General features: G+C 40.1%; 1 protein-coding gene across 22 annotated transcripts in view; it reads left to right on the forward strand.

Annotated features, from left to right (window-relative positions):
- The window catches only part of LOC103146369 (adhesion G protein-coupled receptor L3), a 277143-nt gene that overhangs the window by 237413 nt on the left and 18148 nt on the right, over positions 1 to 21582 (forward strand). For 12 of the 22 annotated variants that reach the window (XM_016677493.1, XM_016677494.1, XM_016677497.1 and 9 more), the window contains 6 exons: positions 2193 to 2402; positions 5474 to 5694; positions 10136 to 10202; positions 12374 to 12465; positions 17643 to 17684; positions 20650 to 20676. In XM_016677493.1, coding sequence (XP_016532979.1) covers positions 2193 to 2402; positions 5474 to 5694; positions 10136 to 10202; positions 12374 to 12465; positions 17643 to 17684; positions 20650 to 20676 — 659 coding nt within the window. The remainder of the gene's footprint in view (positions 1 to 2192; positions 2403 to 5473; positions 5695 to 10135; positions 10203 to 12373; positions 12466 to 17642; positions 17685 to 20649; positions 20677 to 21582) is intronic. The other 10 variants (XM_016677486.1, XM_016677487.1, XM_016677490.1 and 7 more) reach the window with 1 other exon arrangement.

Genomic DNA, 21582 nt, shown 5'->3' on the forward strand with positions numbered 1-21582 from the left:
TAGAACAAAGAAATCATTCCACGGTAAATCCATCACCCAGGTGTAGATACACTCCCTGTCATACTCTTTTTTTTTTTCCCTCTCCTTCCCCTTCGTCGTCTCTTTCTCTGACCCCCTCTTCAATCGGAGGTGAGATGGAGATGGATAGAGCCCGCAGCCACAGAACAGCCCAAGAGAACTCCGAGTCCGCCTCACAATGCGCCACGACTAGTACCACCCACTGCATCAATGTCACTATCGAGCACCAGGCTAAGAGTGGACCCAGTGTGTCACACACACAACACACAACGCAACAGATCCAAGCCCCCCGAACACTGACATGCGTTGCCACCTCGCGCACGGCCCCTCGTCTGAAGGGATGGCGCGCAGACATCCAGTGCACATTCGCTCCCAGATGCCGGCTCTGCACAACATATTGCCATCCCTCCGACGTACACACAACGGCTCATCAGGCAGGAAAATCAAAAGACCGCTCTCCCAAGACTAAAGGAGCACTGCGGCTGTTATTATACCAGAGCCTGTTAATGATCAGCATCTGTTCCTCTCTCTGCAAGCGTTAGCTCTGCTCCCCTTATAACAAGGCTTTGTGCAAAACTCCCAGTAACTTATTTTTTTTCTTCTTCTTCTTCCTCTGGTAGAAATAATGCTGAGGGTGGTTGAAATGTGATTTAAAGAGATGCTTGTTTGTGGAGATATATTAGCATTTCTTGTAGGCCTATTCTTCAATGTATGCAAATATTTGCCTGTTTGTTTTTGTTTTTTTTCATAACACCGCAGCTCCGACTATTATTATTTACTCGCTCCAAAAACTGCAAGCACAGCTTATAATTTCAAAGAATCATATTTTAAAAATGTATATATAAATATAAAGTAAAATAAGCCAACAGCCTTTATAAGCGAGTAGGAATTATTTTACATCTCTGCCATGTGCTGCTTTATACTGCTTGTCACCATAAATGTATGCTCTTCCTGGCTGTACACGTATTATTTGCCCGATTTTGAAGTATTATTGGTGGGATCTTCATTCATACATTTACCCAAAAGCAGGATGAATGGTTCATGTAATATTTATCACCAATCTCCAAGTTTTGCACATTTCCCAAACTTTAAAAGAAAAAAGTCTCACCAAGAAATAAAGACCTCTAACAAAATCATTACGGTCGATCATAATGTTTCCATATAGAAAACAGATGTTATACCATTTTTAAATCATTACTGATATAAATTTGTTATAAAAGTATTACTGATTGCACTTTAAAAATGAGGTAACTTTATGTTATTAAAGGTAAAGTTTAAGCAGTAATGATTTCTTGGTTAATGTCAAGTTGTCATAACAAAGACATTTTGAATAAAGTCAACTTTGTATTAAGTGTCATAATTTACCGAATGACGCTTTTTGACAACAGTCATAAATATTCATGAAGACTTATTGATGTTCATGACAGGTGTTATGTCAGTCTTATTCAACCCCCTTCAAATAAAGTGTTACCATATTTGGTCTTTTTGCTGCCACTCTCTAAACATTTTTCCTTTCCTGCTTTCAAAGTCCGCCTGTCTCCCATTAATGGATAGAAACACTTTGTTGTGGTTGAAGCAGAAGCAACGGGGAGTCTTATCTTCCCCTGAACACGACACATTTATTTTCAACAAAAAGTCGTTTTAGTGGCCAAAACTGTCTTTGGCTCCAAATGACAATCTGTAAAGAGAAAATTACCCAAAGGCAAACGGTGAACGATATTGCCCGTGTTACAGTTTGATTGGATTCGTGTTGTGCTGGTCTTAGACACCTGTGGCCTATTGGGCGGCTCACTTTGTTTCACTTTGTTACCTGACCAAAATGAAACAACGGGGGGCCGTTTTAAATTGATTCACACTGACTAATTCATGATTCATATCTGCCACCTGTGGCTCCGTGTACTGCTGCATTGGAGCGGTGAGTGGCTCCACTTTACCGCTAGAAAGCAATCCTGAAAATAAAAGCCTGAGCATTGTTTCCATTTCAGGGTGATTTCTTTTACTCCCGCAATCGCTTGTTTTCGTTTGTTCTATAAATAAAAGATATATCCTGAAACTGCTGTTTCTTCTTTCTTTACCTAATCTCCGGAAATCTTATTTGGATTACAAGTAGAAGAATTGTATTTTCCATTTCCCCTTGACGCTGCTGAGCAACTTCTGTTCTCGTTTCTTCGCAGCACACAGACCCTGTTCACGAAATGCTACTGGACGTCATTACCTGGGTGGGCATCCTGCTTTCTCTGGTGTGTCTGCTCATCAGCCTCTTCACCTTCTGCTTCTTCCGAGGCCTCCAGAGCGACCGAAACACCATCCATAAGAACCTGTGCATTAGCTTGTTCATAGCAGAGTCCCTGTTCCTGGTGGGGATCAACCGGGGGGACCAGCCGGTAAGAATAACAAGGGGCGTTGCTGTCCGTCAGACGAAATGCAATGATCTTTTCGATGTTTAATTTCAAAGGATTGTACCATGAACTTATTCATTTTGGCCTTATTACACTTTCATCCAGTTTATTTGAAGCATCAGTTGACTCCGGTTAAGTACAGTGTTTAGTTTAACTATGGATTTACTAAAATTATACTTAGAACTTTTTTTTTTCCAAGAAAGAAACAGTCAGAAAAGCCCAAACCAAACTAAAATGATTTATTTATAATTATCTAGAGTTCAAATTCTGAAGAGATTTAGAGAAATTCAGAATAATATACAATTACAGCAAATTGGATTATAATTATATTGCAATAATTCAAATTGTGCTCACCATAACACACCTACACACACTGAGTTTATAGAGTCATAAAAGTAATACTGATATTGCTCATACCTGTTTAAGTTTGAAGTTAGGAAGAAGGTAAATTTCAATACTCGTTTCACTCTCATGTTTGTTTTTTTTGTTGTTTTTTTTAGCTCAGGTTTAATTACTTTCTGCCACAAAATTAAATAAAGTAAAATGCAATTCCCAACAGGAAAATATCGCCAACACACCCAGAAGCCCTTGCACTTAGCTGCTGTTCGCTGCATTTCAGTTACTTCACGGTGTCGGTCAGAAGGTGTGTGTCTGTCAAAATGAATCTCCCCCGTAAGTGTGTCCACCATCTTGAATCTTCCAACCTGAAATGTTTTGGGAAGAGCTATAACCTTTTGTGTCGTGCTGTGCTGAGAGTGGGGCTCCCCGCTGAGTGTCAGTGGCCCTAGACTATTTCGCTTCTGTTTGGCTCGCTGAAAAGAAACGCTGAGAAAAAAGGGAGCCGAGAGGCATCTATTAAACAGGATCTGCCTCCCATAGACGTACAGCGGTGCACACTCACGGTTCAAAGTTTACTTAAAGACTCTCACAACAACAACAACTTCCAACTCGCTTACTGATGGGTCACTGTTATATGGAGCACCTTCAACCCCCGCAGCAACCTGCGGCAAAAATGTACTTTTCACCTGCTTCAGGCTAATCTGGATTAGAAGCACAATCCCCCCTTCTCGAGTAATGACTGGAATTTGGGCGCAATTTCTTTTCTGGTAGAGCTCCACTGAGGTAACAGGTGAGAACACGCTGTCAGTGCAGTCATTTTCAGGAGTGTGCACTCAATACTCATAGAGCAGAAAATTGGGGAGTCATTTTATACTTTTGAGCTTAGCAAAGGACTTCAAAGAGACAGTTCCAATTTTGTTTAGTTTTTTATTATTATTATTTTATTTTCATTTTAAAAAGCTTTTATAAGCAATTATGTTACCTCTAGTAGATACTTTTCTTGGATTTCTCTTTGAGTATAATCGGATTGTCCAAAAAGGGCGGCGTCTCAAAGCAAATCAGTATCAGAAATGTCATAGAAATTTCATGAAATGCTGTAAACGTACAAGCCAAACGTTTGGGTTAAGTCAACCATATCTGAGATATAGTTGTAAAACAACACTCAAAGTAACGTTTTGAGTTCTTTTTAGGTCCATTTGTATTTTTCTGTTGTTTTTTTTTATCCTCTCTCACATTAAAATACATTAGATGTTAGCTTACATCTGTAAACGTGAGCCGCTGTTTACAGATGCTTACAGAGTAATTACCTGTAGAAAAGTAAGGCAGTGTTCACTGCAAGCTTTACAATATTTTTTTTCTTTTAATCACAGCTTTAATGTGTATTAGACTGTCAGTATGTGTTTCATACAGGAAGCTTATTGGTGGCGCACCAGCCCTGGTATCTATTTCCTGTGTAAATAATCATCAACTTCTATTAAATAAACACCTGAGTGGAACTCAGTGACAATTAGAAGCTCCAGAAATTAACTTTGGATCTAAGATAGCAGATGTTTCAGGTGGTAGAAATCCACATTAGTCGTGGAACCTCTTGGACCAGCAGTTGCCTTTTACTTCTAGGATAAATTAATCTGGATTTGTTTTGAATGAAGAAGTCAAGAGAATTATCTGCAGAGGTGTTACATATTGGAAAAATGTTTTTTTTGTTGTTTTTTTTTAATTCTGAACTACTCCTAGAATTCACCTTTTCCTTTTACAGCGTCCGGCCCTGTTTGGATGATAGTAAGGCAGACAATCCATGCTTGTTTCTGGAATACACATAGCCAACAGTCTTTGTGATCATATGCAAGGCTAACCTTTATTGCTTATTATCCTCTATGAAGCATTTTACATCTTTTAAATGATTATAAACGGCAATGTCAAAGATAAGAAATTATACACCTTTAATTTTAGCCAATCTAAACAGATCTATATTTTCCTGTTGGAGCATAATTACTGCCAGAAGGTAAAAACTACAGACCGTAGTTTAGCCGCAAAGCTAACTTCCTGTGAAGTTAAAGTTAATGCTTCAGGGCCTGCACCTTTTCCTCCCATAATGTTTTATGGGTATGACTCACAGCCCGGCAGTTGAATCACTTTCATGGACTGCAATTAATGTCCACTCAACCTCTTAGTTATTAAACTGAATCCATTCCAGTAACAAAATACTCTAGTTATGTCCAACTGTGCCAATAATTGGATCAATCCATGTAAGTGCGCGAGCAGACATGAGGAGAGGGCTTTCTGCTGTATTCACTTCGAGCTCCGTAACCGCATTATGAACCCGCACCTGGTTTATGCTGTCGTCCTAAATGGCTCTTGGACGACAGACTTCCACTTTTTTTTCATATTTCCCTTCCACCCATGCCAGCTACAGCATACAAGAACTCATGGGCCGCAGTGTTCTACTGCCAGTCGCCAAAGGCAACGATCCAACGGCTTCAGCCAAACAAAGCATCGCCATTTTAATTGTGAGAGATGCTGACTCAGGGAGGTCAGGAAACGCTGCTGAGTGGAGTTACTTGGACGACTCGTTTTGCCGTTTAATTATTTTAGGATAACATTTTAATTATTCAAGTCAAGACTGAATATAATAACGTTCAAATCTGTCTTTTCGCTTTCTTTCCCCCTGCCTCTCCCCCTGTGTCCACATCACTCCCGTTGCCGTTAAACCTTCCCAGATTGCGTGCGCCGTTTTCGCCGCCCTGCTCCACTTCTTCTTCCTGGCGGCCTTCACGTGGATGTTCCTGGAGGGGGTGCAGCTTTACATTATGCTGGTGGAGGTGTTCGAGAGCGAGCACTCGCGCCGACGATACTTCTACCTGGTCGGGTACGGCGTGCCGGCTCTCATCGTGGCCGTCTCGGCGGCAGTGGACTACCGCAGCTACGGAACAGACAGAATGTGAGTGCAGACTCAAATGAACGTCTCATTTTAATTGCATTACAAAAAAAACAAAAAAATAAAAGCAATGTAAATGTTCAGAAGAAACATTTATTGCTCGTAGTAAATTAGAATCGATTAAAACCAGTATCCTCAGGACTTGGCTCTGCAACACGTGCTGGGGATCAGAAATCCGCCACAAAAGCACAACTGGTGCATCTCAGGTTACCTGTAAAAGTTGTGTGTGACAAAGGCTGACTCGCAGGGTTACCTCTTGACAAATGCTCTCTGCCTGGTCTCTAAGCTGCAAAATACACTGCAGTCTCTGTTGCAGTGCAACTGCGAGCGGAAGATCACTCTCCATTTCTCTCCGTTAATCTCCGGCCCATCTGAGAATAATGAAGACCAGCATCAGCAGTTTGCTGAGATGTTTATCACGCATGCCACACACACACACACACACGCACGCACACACACACACGGGCTGGCCGCAGAGCTAGAAAGACAGTGCATTTGTAGATTGGCAGCGCAATAGTTCTTGGTGATGGATGAGGTGATAGCTGCCACCGCCTGAGCCTTGGCATCATGTGAATAATTAAAGCCTGCCACCGGTGGAACAATTATATGCTGCCATTGAAGGATGAGGCGACGGATAAAGCATGACACGTGGTGAATAGCAAAAGGTAGCAGTGGTGTTGGGTGGAGCGGCAGCGGGAGAGGGCCGGTACGTTGTCTTGCTGCAAATTGATTCTTGGTGCTGCGGCCGCATTATCGTGGGCGGGGTCACTTTGAGCAGAAATATCCCAACAAATTGCAGTGACCCAGTTGCATCAGACGGATGTGACGTCCAGTGGTCTCACGGTCAAGCCGATTGCGAGGCCTTCTTCTGATGTCTGATCAAAGAGGATTTTATAACTTTTTATTATTATTATTCTAAATTCCCTAGGAAGAGCTCTAAATGTGCCCTTGAGTAAAGTTTGCGGTGCGAGGCCGCTGGTGGTCAGCGGTATGAGAAATGTGTTCTTATTTAAAACTTGCAATAGAAATAAAACAGCCTCACCTTTGTTGTATCCTTCCCCAGAGTTTTTTTTTTATTTAATTTTTTTTTTTTTCCACCACCAGAAATGAACATAATACATCAAAGGAGCAAGGATTTCCTGTTCGACTCAGTAATGTAGCTGCTGATACAGTGGAGCGTTAGTCCTTTCTGATTCATTGAGCATGTGCAATAAGAGTGTGTGTGTGTGTGTGTGTGTGGTTAAAAGCGCTCCTGTGGACCAAGTTTGACCCTCTAAGCTTAAACAGTTTGGTGTCGAAAAATACATTTCTATTCATCATATTTCATAGCGGCAATCTTCCTGCCCTCTGCTGTGCCCCTATGTCTTTTTAAAACACTCCTGTACATTCTGGTTAGATTTTAGACTTGGCAAAAACAGAAGCCGCACCCCAAACGAAGAAAAGAAAAATGTTACGATTATTAGCGTTGCGTTTCCCAATGTCATTTCTGAGCTTGTATAAAAGAAGGCTGTTACATCAAACCTGACGCCAGGATGTGATATCAGGTTTGTTTTACATTGTTTTATCATAGAGATGCATTTGTGTTGTCATCGTAGGAACTCAGATCAAATATTTGACATGTTTCACATGAGTCTACATCATGAGGCTGTCTGTGAAATAACTTGAAGGTTTTGACAGTCTGTCAAGGAATATTTTCATACCTTCTGCACCGGGTCCCTGAAATCAGCCTGCAAATTAAAAACGCTATTCAGGATTTCTGAAAAACACTGAAAATACGGTTGCTTTGTTTTATTTTGACAAATGCTGTCCGACATTTCGGCGAAATTGCCGCTTGTGACGTGGGGGACGCAAAAGACATCGCCTTCGCTGTGGGCGATAGCAGGCATCCACTCCGTGCAGATTTGTTTCCTGCAATGCCAGGAAACCAGAGAGCACGAGGTGCTGGCACGAGAGCACCATGTGTTTAAACTGGCAGACATTTGCATCCATTATCGCTTGGTTTCTGTAGGAGCAGCGCAAAAAAAAAGAAAAGAGAGCAAGAGAGAGAGAAGCATGCCAGGAGGGGAGATAAAACTGGCTTTGCATGCACCAAAAGTCAGACACAAGCATGACAAGAGTGGCGTAAAGGAGGTAAGAGGAGGCAGAGAGAAAATGACAGCCTCCAGCTCCTGCCGCCTACCAACTCTTTAAATCTCACTGTGATCTGAAGTGGAAGAAGGAGAAACATGAACAATAGAACCTTGAGCATAATTTATAACGCCGACATTTGGAACATGAGCTTTGATGAGCTGCCAGACTTTTGCGAATGTTGTTCCGCTTCCGTTTGTGTATGTTTGGTGTTTTATGCGTCCGTGCGTTTTTTTTTGTTTTTTTTTAGTTTTTGTTTGTTTGTTTTGTTTTTTCACGCCTCTTTTCTGTCTCCTCTCATCCATTGATACCAGAGAGAAACGGAGACGTATCGACTCCCAGTAAAATAAAAGCAACACTTTTGTCGTGTCACTTGTTATGTTGCGTTTTATCTCGTTTCAAAGTGTCGTCTGCTACTTTGAGGAGTTGTTTGGAGGCAAAGGAGAAAAATGTCCAGACTGCCAAATAAGCTTGTTATGTAAATGAAGTGGCATTTGCCGCGAACGCTGAAGACGCTGCGTTTTCCCTTCTTCCCCTCCCAACAACCACAGCAAAATGCATTTTGTCATATTACGTCTCCTTTGTGCCGAGATTTAGTTGAGTTTGCATGAGTTTAGAAGATCAAAGTTTGCTCTGGCGCACTATTTTTGATATACATTGAGGTTTTGCTCAAGATAAGTGAGAAGAAAACGTTGACGAGTCTTCAACGCCGTTTGCTCCGACACTCCGAGGTGAAAATCACCCAAGTAGAAAATCAATATTTCACTGTAAATCCAGCTTTTTTGTGCGAAGACCTCTGAGGTTTGTTAGAGACAACTAGAAAAATAAATAGCAGCGAGAAAGAGGAAAGAACACAGCAGACGTGTCAGGTGGGCACAGCACAGATCTACCAAGACGTGGTGATCCATCTAAACTAGAAACTCTGAAGGAGATACACAAACAAGTGGCTCAAGTAGGAAAATCAGTGGATAAGACAAGGATTGGCTTTGTACTCTACAAATATGGCTGGTATGGGTTATTGTTATGTTGTAAAGATATGCAAATTACCAAAAGCTATGAAAATGGCTCTACAAACACGTGGAACATTACATTAACGCTGCACATCACCCTAAGTCACTATGAGTCATGTGATGGTGTTGGTTCTACAAAGTACTGAATTGTGGGGGCTGAACCGCGCCACAGCTTTTAGGTGTAATTTTCTAAAAGAAGACAAAAAAACCCATGTGCCATACAGTCTCAATGAAATACACACAAACTTGTAGTTGCAACAAGACAAAATAGTGAAAAGTTCAAAACAAATATCTTTTTTTCCATTTGCTGTTGTACGGCATCTCATTTTGCCCAGTAATCCACTTATCTTTTTTTTTGTTTTTTTTTGTTTGTTTTTTTAAAGTTTCACAAACACTTTAGTTTTCCTTCAAATGGTGTTGAGCTACAGCTCGTTTCCCTGCCACTTCCACTTTCCACTCCATGTCAGTCTGAGCGACAGTCTCTGCGGCAAGAACTGTAATTTTCCAGCGGCCAAAAATGGAGGCGTCTATCTGCTGCAGCGGCGGAGATTAAAAGATTAATAATTCAACCACAGGTCATGAATCACATCTTTTTCTCTCTCTCTCTCTCCTCTTATTTCAAAAGAACACTGTCACCTTCCGCTGGCCCCGTTTCTGTTTCGCCTCGATTCGGTTCGACACAGGGGCCAAAACGTCTTTCCGTATTGTTTGTGCGACGCGTGAGGTCAGGGGACCACTTTATTATATCATCGATGCAATAGTGGCGGCTCCCGCAGAGTAATCACAGTTAACGCAGACATGTAGGACACGTCAGTGAGAATTTAAAGCACCACCGGGGTCGAGGTCAATCCAATTCCTTTGGAGTGAGAGAATTAGGATTCTATTGAGGACTAATTGAATGGTAATTTACCCTTTAACCCTACAAACTGAAACAGAAAGGAGCTTAATTCTGCTCACTGTCTTTTCTTTTATTTCAAGTAGCAATTATGAGGGTTTTTTTTCGGCGAGTCATTTTGAGGCGTCTCGATTGTGGTTATTGGCAGTTAGGATCTCGTCTCCTCCAGATTTTAGATGATGGTTATAATTCTTTAAGCCACTTTAGGCCAGCGTGTTTTGAAGTGCCTATTTCTCTGTGTCACTCCAGCCTCCGACTTGATGTATAACCCCTTGAGCTGGAGTATAAAGCTATAACATCATTTCTCTACCCCCCCAAACCCCCCTCACTTTTTCTCTTCATGCTCCCCATCCTGTCCCCTTCACTTCACTTTGAATCCCCTTCACCTCTTGTTCTTTCTCTCTTTTTGCAGTTGCTGGCTTCGCCTGGATACATACTTCATCTGGAGTTTCATAGGACCTGCAACCTTGATAATTATGGTAAGCTTCAGTCCCTTCTTCTAATAACCAACCTCCCTCCCCTTCAGCTCATTAACCCTACTTAGCCCGCGGGTCGCTGCTTAAATGGTCCACAGAGATCTTTTCTTTTCTTTTTTTTCCCCCGGTTCCTCCGTCGAGCTCACATGCCACCAGTGAGGCATGGAGGCATGCAGAAAAATGAATGAGGGGCGTAGAGGATATATATCGCCGCTTGTCACTGTGCCGCGGTCACCGGCTAAGACAATTTTGGAGGGGAGCTGAGAGCGCCATTACGGAGCCGCAGAAGCAAAGAGAGCGAACTCTGCTCTGTAAGCAGTGTTGGAGTAATCCGCGCCGCGATTATGATTGATTTTGTTCCCGTTCCAACTCGTACTCCACTACCCTTTCTCCATCTTCTGCTCGCAGCCACACAGTCTGCTCTGTGGCTGCAGATACACATGCATAATGCAGGGAGGGCACACGCTTTTCTTTTTTTTTGTGCCTTTCCCAACCAAGACTGCACATCGCTCCATCCAGAATGGCATCTATCGATCCAGCTGCTGGATGCGAGGCTGAAAATTTACATGAAGCTGTTGCTACTTTTTGCTTTCACCGAACAGTTTCATCCAAAGTTTAAACCAAAATGACGTTTCTCACTGAATCTTAATATCACATTTGACCAATAAAAAAGGATAATAATAATTTAAAAAAAAAAAGTTAACACCGTCATACTGAGAAATATGCAGTGTTTGTGCGTTCAGTACTGGGTTGGGGTTCCTTTTGCTTGAATTATTGCAGCAGTGCTTTGTGACAAGGAATCGATCAGACTGTGACTCTTTAATGCTTTAACTCATCTGATCAGATGTCCTTCATGTCCTGTTTCTCTAAAACATGGATAAAAGGGCACACAAAGTTTAAAGAAGATAATACAACTTTTATAATGAGGGACAAAATATGCCTTCTGAAGTATTTCCCTTATCAATTAACACCAAGTACTCCACTCAAGTAATGAAAAAGTGCATATTCTGCATCCCTGTGGGATAGTGAAAGCCTGAAAGAAAAACAAATCCTGTGCAGCATTAGTGTCGTTCATTTGTGAGACGTTTTGTGCAGACGTTGCAAAGCCATAAAAGTGTTCAAACCTGACATCCTGTTTCCCTTATGTCAAAATATGCGTTTATTTCGCCATCGATTTTAGTCAGAGCATCCAGAACGTTGTTATGGGGAGAAAGAAACAGCAACACGTGGGGGTGGAGCCAAAGCCTGCAGACACCTGCTGTGTTTCACTCGAAGTCAAGTTACCACCGTGTCGAAATTTGAGCGTTATCACGTGCAAAAATACTAAAAAGCCCTGGGTGTAGAAATATTTTTGCAAAGATCTGCATCTCAGATTGTAAAAAAAAATAAAAAAAAAAATTGATAAATCCTAATCCCATCAGTCATCGTACATATCTAACTGCCTAGCCATGACTGTTTGTCACATGCCATCATGCGCAATGCAGTTCCACGCATCAGTAAAAGGAGTAAGCGCTCACATTGCTGCTTTCTCCTTTGTTCCCTCCCATCTTCCTGATTAACAAACAGAAACGGATATATCACTGAGTTTAGGTCCAATTCTGACCTCTAGGAATCACAGTAATGGCGTTTTACTTATTTTGTTTCAAGTCTTTGTTTGTTTAATCTGGGCTCATGTGAGCCGAGTGTCACCTGTTTCCAGGAGGAAACGGTGCTCCATCAGACTAATTCCTGTAATTTTTGAGGAGTCTCTCTAAACAGGCCCCACTCACGCTGTGCCTGCAATTGGCTCATTTTCTGTTTCTTGTGATCACAATCTGACAAAGAGAGAATTAATGACATGCACCACAGTTGGTATGTTTATTTGTTTTCTTTTTTTTTTCTTTTTAATGCAAAAAAAAGAAAGAAAAAGAAAGCAGTATTCCTGTGAGGGAACCGAGTGTGAGAGAGACTCGTTTCACTGGTCCCTTCGCTGTCTGTTTTACCTCCACGCAGGGCTTCAGGGGATTTTGCGCTCTGTTTGGCAAAGTGGAAAACCGAGTCTGGCTACAGTGTTCCGGCTTTGTGCTACAAAGTGCCCCGATTTAAAATGAATGGGACTTGGGACATGAAATGGACCAGCTTCATTCCCTGTCTCCCGCCACCACCTCACCTTTCTCTCTCTTTTTCTCTTCTAGCTCAACGTGATCTTCCTGGGCATCGCTCTCTACAAGATGTTCCATCACACAGCCATTCTGAAACCAGACTCCGGTTGCCTGGACAACATCAAGTAAGAGCACTCCGATCGCTCAGATATCCATTAAAGTCACCCCAGAAATAGCACCTTGTGCGCCTTTGTTGCAGAGTGAAAGAACGCTTCGGTGTGAAGGCTGGGACCTTGCTCCCACTAAACTCCGCCTTTCACAGCTAAATTGTGTTGAGTGTGAGCCGACATTCTTCGCTTTTCAATGAACTTTTAGACACGAACCCGTGTTTCCAAGGTCAGCTTCCTTTGTCGCAGGGTTGCTACACAGTCTGGAATAGCTTGGAGTTTGACTTTGGTATTTATCAGGTCTGGATAAGTAGGGGGGAAAAAGAAAGCAAGAGGTTCTCAAAAATATTTTTATTTTTAGACTTTATTCCTATTCCCATTGTGTCAGTTTTAAGTTCCCTACCCTCTGAATGTCCTTAATTTAACCTTTGGTTCCTACCTCTCCCCTCAATGAATGCTCTTGCTTTTTGGTGGTTTTATTTCTTATTTGTGTACTTTTGTCCTTCCTTGTCTCCTTTCCTTCCTCGATTCTTATGCTCTACATCCTTTCTTTATGTTGTGACTTCCTTCTTCATTTTATTTATTTTCTTGTGCCCGTCGTTTATATTGGTTTATTGGTTTATTTTTATCCTTTTGTGTGTCCTTCTCTCTCTCTAAATCCAAGTATTTTCTTTGTTATTCTTTCCCATCTACCTTGCGTCATTCCTGCCTTTTTTCTTTCCTTCCTTGTTCCTCAAACTTTTCATATAGTTACTGAGTTTCTTTTTCCCCCAACCTTCAGTCCTTTCTTCCCTGGCTCCATCCATTTTGTTTCTTTCTGTTCTTCCTTCTTGTCTTCCATGCACCTTTTTTTCAGGTTAAGTAGTTGTCTCTTTCCTTTAAATGTATTTTTTCTTCTTTATCTCCTTTCTTATCTCTGTCCTTTCTCCATCTTTCGTTCCTTTCCTTTCTTACGTCTGTTCTTCATTCTCCATTGTGTCCAACGGGTCTTGTGTTCTTCTTTTATTGTTTCCTCTTTGTTTTCTATCTACGTCACCTTCTCTTGTCCTTCCATACTTCACTCATTTTCCCTCCAACCTTGATTTCAAACATCCATGTTTCCTTTCCTCACCTCCTTTATTTCTTCCTCTCTTTATTTATTTGCTTTCTTTCTTGCTTTCCATTCAGACTCGTTCGTCTCTCTGCAGGTTCCATATTTAAAGCTGCATGAATATGTTCTTAATTTTTTGTGTAATCTTTCCCATTTTATGTATAAAAATTGTAGGATTATTGCATGAATAATGTGCAGAAGCCTTGCCTCAGCCCTCTTTCATGGTTTCAAATCATTATTAAAAGCACTTAAGTTGCGAACATCCAGCCTGAGGGTAGGGGGAGCCTTTTCTGCAGAGGTAAGCACCTCTTATTATGTTTAAAGGTTATGTCAGCCCAGGTTAAAATCAAACAGGTATTGTGTTGCATCTCCATCATTGTCTAAATAGGAAGCTTGGAGAAAAAAAAAAAAGGCCTGTAGACAATCTAAAAGAGGTAGCAACCTTGTGTTATCTAGGTGGCAACACCGAGCAGATGAATATTCATAGTGTCTAAGGTTTTTAAATCTACGCCTGCTTGTTGTCAGATAAAATGAAACCTTGAGGGAATAGACAATGCAAACTTTGAGAACTTGCCACTTGACTATATAATGGAAGAAATAAGTAAGACTTCTGTGAGCAGAATAACATTTAAAGGCACTGAGAGGGAATAAAAAAAGTGGCTGCAGGATGATGCAGCACTTTCTGATGTCAGGGCAGGCTTTTCCTCCATATGGTTTTAATGTTGTTTTGCTGCCTCTCTGTTGTGATAGATGCTTGCTGTGTAATTTTATGCAGGTTCTTTTTCACATTTTTAAGCCACTTTGGACACATTAGTCCGCCTTATGGCTGGTATTGTGGCTGCATTTATGTGGCATCTCGTAGCTGCGGCGGTCTTTACAAAATGACCGTCGTCTGCGCTGCACTTTTCTGATGCATGTCCATGTACGAGTTAAAACAAAATGGGGGGGGACAAATAAAATTTGATGCAAACAGTTGGTGTTCAAGTCAGACTTTTATGTACTTTACTCAACGGTGTGAATCTATCGGGAAAACCAATGAATTTTAAAAACAAGAATTGTTTGTGTATTCAACCAATATGTGGTTTAATGTGCCTGGGCAAGTTGCAGAAAAACCACGTTAGTAGCCATCAGCAAGGTTGTGTTATAATTTTGACTAAATATTTGATCACGCTTCGTTGATATTCCGGCTTTGGCAAGGAACTCTCTAAGCTTGATGCTAACCTGCTAAGTCCACTTGTCAATGGGTTCATGGTTTCTAAGCTGTTGATTTGAGGTAAAGTTAAAAAAAACTGAAGATCCCCTACTCTACTCTAGTATTCTGTCAACTTGAGGTGCCCATCCCTCCAGGTTCCCTCCTGTTTTCTTGATAGTAGCACAGTGTTAGTAGCATCCAAAGCTCCACCTTGTCTCTTCCAAACACAGTTCTCAAATAATTCGATCCTCGTCTTTTTTGCATTTGCAGTCTGTGGAGAAGCGTTTGGCTTGTACACAGCCAAACGCTGTGTACAAGCCAGCGTTTGGCTGGCTTGTACCTGCATGCCCATTTTTGAGCAGAAAATATTCTTAGTTAATTTGTAGCACACACTCAGTTCATGGCAATGTTTTAGCAGAGATTTCTTTTAACCTGAGGGTGACAGTTTATAAACCTGGTTACACTTTTGAGTAACTTGTACTTACACATAATTATTAGAACTTAAGAGCTTGGCAGTTGCTTAGTGAAAGCATTAAAAGACCTCTAAATGTGCAGTTCTCCTTCTTAGATGCTCAGTAACTTCTGCAGATTTCCTGCTGTTCTGAGTTTTGGTTAATTTATCACATACTACCTAATAAAATAGTACACATATGCAAAGAGAAACCACAGTCGTTCACTAAAAATTGCTAAATTGAAACGAACAAGACTCTTCTTGTCAGCTTAAGAGCCTTCAGAGCCATCTATTTTAATATTTGGGAAAGTATTTTTATATCTTCAAGCCTGTGTTTCTTATAGTTTTAAAGGTTTCATCGTCATTTTAGTGTGTAAAAAGACCAGCGAAAAGCCCAGAATGAATGAGGAGTTGGAATTGTTTTGTGAGCTTTCCGATCAGAACCATCTTTTAAGGCAACAACAACAACAAAAAAAATGGTGTAATTTAAACATACCGAGTTATTTTCATAGCCTGGTTAGAACGCAATTTTACATTTGTAGGAACTACACGCCGTTATTCCCACAGAGTTGTCTGGTCTGGTAACTCTTAAACACCTCATGAAAACCAAACTGAAGCGACAATACTTTGCCACATTGTTAATTCAAGCTAGACTCGACTCCTGCAGTGACTACATAATGTAATACTTACACAGTCACAAGACTACTGTTTAGTATTCATTCTCATAAATTTTCCCTCACACTCCGGACCCCCCGCTGTACTATTTTCTAGCAGTTCTATGCAAAAGCGTGTTAAGGCTGCGAGAGCCGTTTTCACCAGCACTTATGTTTGCAAGAGACTTGTACTAATAGATTATCAAATAAAAACACTTCTGTCACATTTCGGCACAGACGCGTAGTTACAAATACTGTACATGTAGTCATAAAAACCTCTTCCAAATTCAAACCACCAGCCCTCTGCGTCAGCACCTTTTAACGCTCTTCTAAATTGAGTCCCAAAAGTGCTGCATTAAAATGTTAAATGAATATATATATATATATATATATATATATATATATATATATATACGTTGTTATTTTCATATTATGATTGGAATAAAACTGGAGATAGATACATTTAACAAATGCGTGTATCTATTAATATGTAAATGTAGGGGATCATTTATGATCTTTATAATTACATTTTCCATAAATTCATTGCGATTTAAACTTGTTTTATGTTAGAATCACTCATAATTACTTCAGCATTTATTAAATGATTTCATGGTTCCTGCATCATTATGGCTCATCAAATAGAGCCGAACAAGCATCTAATCAGCACAGAAAGTCAACTTCTGATTAGCTTCAATAGGCTACAGCAGCCTTAGCACCACTTACTTATGTTGAAGCATCACAGATAAAACACATGTCTAAGTTGCTGCTGCAAGACACCAAGCGATGATAAAGAAAAATACTGTTTCTGTGAAAAGTGTTTAATTCATGGCATAGTTCACCAATTACGTAATCATTATTTTATATGTATTTTGTGTCAAATTCTAATAAATTAACTAACTATTCAAGTATTTAATTTATTCGTTGAACTGTGGCCCGTTTGGACTTTCATATGCAACTTTACATCTTTAAAGTTTCCTTCTTGGAGCAAAGGATAATATATAATGTTGAGTTGTCAGGGTTTTTTTTTTCTTTTTCTTTTACAAAAAGAAATATCGACATTTTCTGGTTTTGCTATCCTGTGATTTATAACTCTACACCCTCCTAAATGTAACAAGCAGCTGACCTCCTGACTCCCGAGTCGTACTGTTTTCAACAGATACCAGTGTTTTATGTGTCCGCTAAGAAACGGCTTGATTGTGCAGAGCTCTGTGTCAGTGCTCATTCATCTTTGTGTTGTTTTTGAGGTATCACCGAAACCGCAACTGCACAAAAACTGATCTGAATGTTGTTGGCTGTGTTGTCAGAACTAGTACTTTATTGCAAAAAGAAACTGGGGGGAAAAAAAAACAAAAACAAAAACAAAACCTTAGCTTCATGTTACTTTTTAGCTTAGTTCCACTGTAAGCATTAACAACCTCTATGTGTCATTGTTTCACCTTACAGATACATTTTTCGCGCCGTGTCTCTCTTCCAATGACAAGTTGAGCTGGTTTCACTTGATCAATGAGGCAACACTGGTTAATTCAGTCAGTTTAGTTCTTTTTTTTCGTACAATTCGTGTCTTTTGTTTTATCTGTCTCCCATTTTGTTCCTCTTTAGAGTTTGATGTCAAGTTTTCTGCTCTTATTTCATCATTCCTGCCTTTTTTTTTTCATTTAATATGAAAATGTTCTCATTCAACGTGTTTCTGTTTATGCTTGTTTCACTGCCTTTGATTAGCACGTACAGTGCGCCCTGCAATTTCGTTCTTGTTTATCTTTAACTTGTTTTTCTGTTCTTCATTTCACTATTTTCCCCTCTTCATTTTAGCTACCGTTATTATGATGGATGTGTTATTGTAGAGTGGCACTGGTAAGATGCAGCATTACTTAGTGCAGGGCGGAAAGTAGAATTGATTCTGTGTTTTATGTTTTTGCTCCCCGTTCACTTCCCATCTCGGAGACAGAGGCTGACCTGGTACTCATCCATTGCTGCGTGTTGAAATAATTTATTATAGTCTCATTTTGTGCAGGTAAAAAAAAAACACATGGCATGTTCACAGAACTGTGCAAGCTTTAAGAGATTTGCACTAGCTCTATATTTAGCAAGTATAGAACATGATAAACCAAATATTTCCGGGTAGTAATTCGTAAAGATACTCTATATGAAATGCTTGTGCAAAGACTAAACAAATCTGCCTTTAAAAACATTGAAACAGACTCAATTTTTGACGACTAGCCCATTAATCAAACCTTTGGTTAATAACTGGTATCCTGTTGGACTAATTGTTGCTCTTTTGTCTTCTGCGCAATAGTTTCTAAAATGGCTATTCAGATTTATTAGCAAGAGAAATCAAATTGTGCTCTAATACATGAATACTGTGTGACTCTGGCAGGAACTAGGTCATTTGGTTTGAAACAGGTAATAATGCCACTGTTTAAAGTAGTCCCCTTGCTTACATTTGCTCATTTTTGATCATTTTGTTCACCAACTGGAACAATAACATGTTTTTCTCAGATGAAAGCACACTGTTGCAGCCATTAGGAGTTGATATCTCGCGCCACTATATTTAGGGGGAGCTTTGATTTCTGTGGTATCCAACACCGAGGTCATTACTTGAAAAGAAATAGAAAGAAATAAAAAAAAAAAAAACCTCCCCCCTCCCCCCTTGTTCTTCATTTTCAAAACCACAAACTTTTTCTAAGATAAAAGAAAAAAAAATGCAATTTATAATATTTGGTCTAATTTTTCACACACAGTCCCTGCTATATAAGTCCAGTGGACAAGATCTTATCTTAAAAATCTCCAGAATCTAAGAAACTCTAAGTCCTAATTTGGATTTTAGATGTTTTACATGTACTGACCTATAAATAACAGCACCCTACACTCTGACTTTGGTTTTGATCAAAATCTTGTCTGCTGGGTTGCCATAAAAACATGATGCCACATGACACAGGAAGAAATAAATCACTTGTTACAAGAAATAAAAGAAAACACAATGTTTCAGAAGCTGAAGATTATTTTCAAAATGGAGTTCAGATAAGGACTTGACATGCTTTTTTTTATTTATTTTATTTTTTTTAAGGTCAGGCGTCTCTGTGTTTTGACTGATACAATACATCTTGATGTATTGTCAACAATGCAACACAACTACTTTGCCAAAAGGATTGAGTCACCTCTCCAAATTATTGAACTTAGATGTCCGGTCGTTTTCATTTGGAAGAACTTGACTAGAACAAAGCTCTGAACTCAAAAGACGGAGCACTTCGGAGAGCAGTGAAAGACTGTCCCGGCCCTTCTTGTCCAACATCAGCGTCTGACCTCACCAATGTGGCACGACATGCAACATTGATGTTAGATATACTTTTACAAGTGTTTCTTTTAAAAATCAACATGTTTTCATCACAGCTTTCTACAACTGATGGGCGTAGCGACCATATTGAAACTTGGAGCCTTCGAGACGATCTTTGACTTTCCAACTGGAAAGTCCTACTTTAGTAGTAGCAGCAGTAGTAGTAGTAGTAGTAGTCCTACTTTTTCTAGTTGATTTTTCACACCCGGAAGCCAAAATGGGATGAACCGTAACTCCACAGAAACTCTCTCTCCAAAAAGAAAAGGAAAAAATTTGATTTTTCTTCCATTATGGTGCTTTTCCTAGAGAAACGCAAACATGTGCAATATGTCTCTATTACAGAGAAAGCAGAGATATTACTCCAGCTCATGTGTGCTGTTATTGTCCAGGGGTTTAATGCAATAACTAATTCATATCGTCTCTAAATAAAACATGCATATGAAGAAAGGTTGAATGAGATATATATATATGTTTGTCAAGGTGGGATGGAGAATATTTTATGAGAAAAGGTGATGGCAAAGACAGTAAATGTTTGAAAGTAGCACACACTGCTTGGAAACTTCATTGCGTTAACTCTTATTTTTAGGATTACAGACTCAACATTCTGTCAGTATGTCTTCAAAAAATATAGAGAGGTTTGAAAATGTACAAAATTAATAGACATTGAAAATACGCACCCACTCCACCACCCATCTCATATGGTGAGTTAATTTGTCAACAATCCCCAGTTCCATAAACTGTTACAGTGATGCTGTTAATCTGAAAAGGATAAAATAAAAACTGTTTTTGCCTACTGTCACACGTAGACGTTCTGCCTAAGCAGTTGTCGATGACATCCCAGAGTCTTCGTCTGTCTCCAGAAGAACATATCCCATGTCCTTGTATGAGTGACATAGATTCTCCATTTTCTGTCCTTCCTGATGTCTTTTCTTTTTTTGTTGTTTGTTTCTTCTTTTGTCTGTCGCTCACCGCCCTTTCAAACAAAGCCACCACCAGTGAGGAGAAGATATTTCTGGTCCTTTTGGGCCCAAAGCATGTGTTTTTTTTTTTTTTTGTTTTTTTTTTCTGTGCAATCTCAGGCCAGTCGTCTTGATGAAGTACCTCCCCCACCAGGTCATTAAGGCAGCCCTGGGAAAATTATGTTTAATGTTCGAGCTGCTGAATTCATAAATCATTTTTTTGCACCTGGCCCATTTATAACGGCACTAAATGCAAAAAGTCTGCCAGATTTTATGAGGGCAGTAGAAGACCCTGTGCTTCTCTGAACTGAGATAATTCAGTTAATACCTTTTAATTCATTAGAATTGTCCGGCCTCTTCTTGGTCTTAATGTTTGCATTTGTGTCCTCCCCCCGCCCCCCGTATTGTTCCTTCTTTTGTCCTAATTTGTATATTTTGTTCATACCATCATGCAGCTTCTCATTTGCTTCATGTGTTCTGATTTATTTCTGTTTTTTTATGCTTCTGTTTTTGTAATGGTGCCCAGCCATCAGGATTATGCACCTGAAATCAAGTAAGGCAAACCTGGAAGGACCCGTTTTCCGATAAAGCCATCTCTCATTTCCACCTCCGTACGAAACAAAATCAGCACCAAAAATCCATTTGGCTACCTCTCTGAATCATTAACGTGATTAATAGCGGGCCACTCACTCATGCTGAAGGCCGTATTAGTGAGCCCACAGTACTCCAGCCTTAGATACACTGAGCCCACAGATGTGACAAGCAAGATAATGTTTAACCGGTACCTGTATCTTCCCGGTGCACTGTATGGATGTGTTAGTGCTGTAATGAAGATATGGCACTCACATTTGTCAAGTGGAAACTATTTTCTGTAACCACATAAAGGCTCTATTCAATATGTGTTTTAAAGTGATGGGTCACAGTCCAAGCTGGAGACACTTTTCTCCTGAAAGGAAACTGCCGAGCGAAAATTGAAAACGATTACCTAGCAACACGTTTTTAATGCACGAATAATTACCTACGCTACGTGGGAAGACGATTTGTACAAAAGACATCTCGAGAGAGTTTGATTCCAAGTATTCAAGTTTCATTTCATTATTAATTCATATGACGTCAGTTCACAACAAAAGCCATCTCTAATTCAAAAATAATCCAAATCATTCTAATTCAGAACGATTAAGAGCAAGGGTCTGACGACAGCAGACAGGAAGTAAATTACTTCTGTTTAACAAGAGGAAACCGTTAATAGAACCAGGCACAACTTTTGACTGACCTGGGGTTAAGAAGCTAGAAAAGAGACGTTACAAAAAAAGGTTTGTGAAGAGTATCATCCGCATTACAGCAGCAGTACTGCTGCCCACACGTTACAATAATGATTAACCAAAAACATTGTCACTTCTTTTAAACTTCTACTTCCCTAACTTCTCGTAAAAACTAGCTGTGCTGCTGTGCTAAATCC

Source organism: Poecilia formosa, unplaced genomic scaffold, assembly GCF_000485575.1.
Source record: "Poecilia formosa unplaced genomic scaffold, Poecilia_formosa-5.1.2 Scaffold157, whole genome shotgun sequence".
NCBI lineage: Eukaryota > Metazoa > Chordata > Actinopteri > Cyprinodontiformes > Poeciliidae > Poecilia > Poecilia formosa.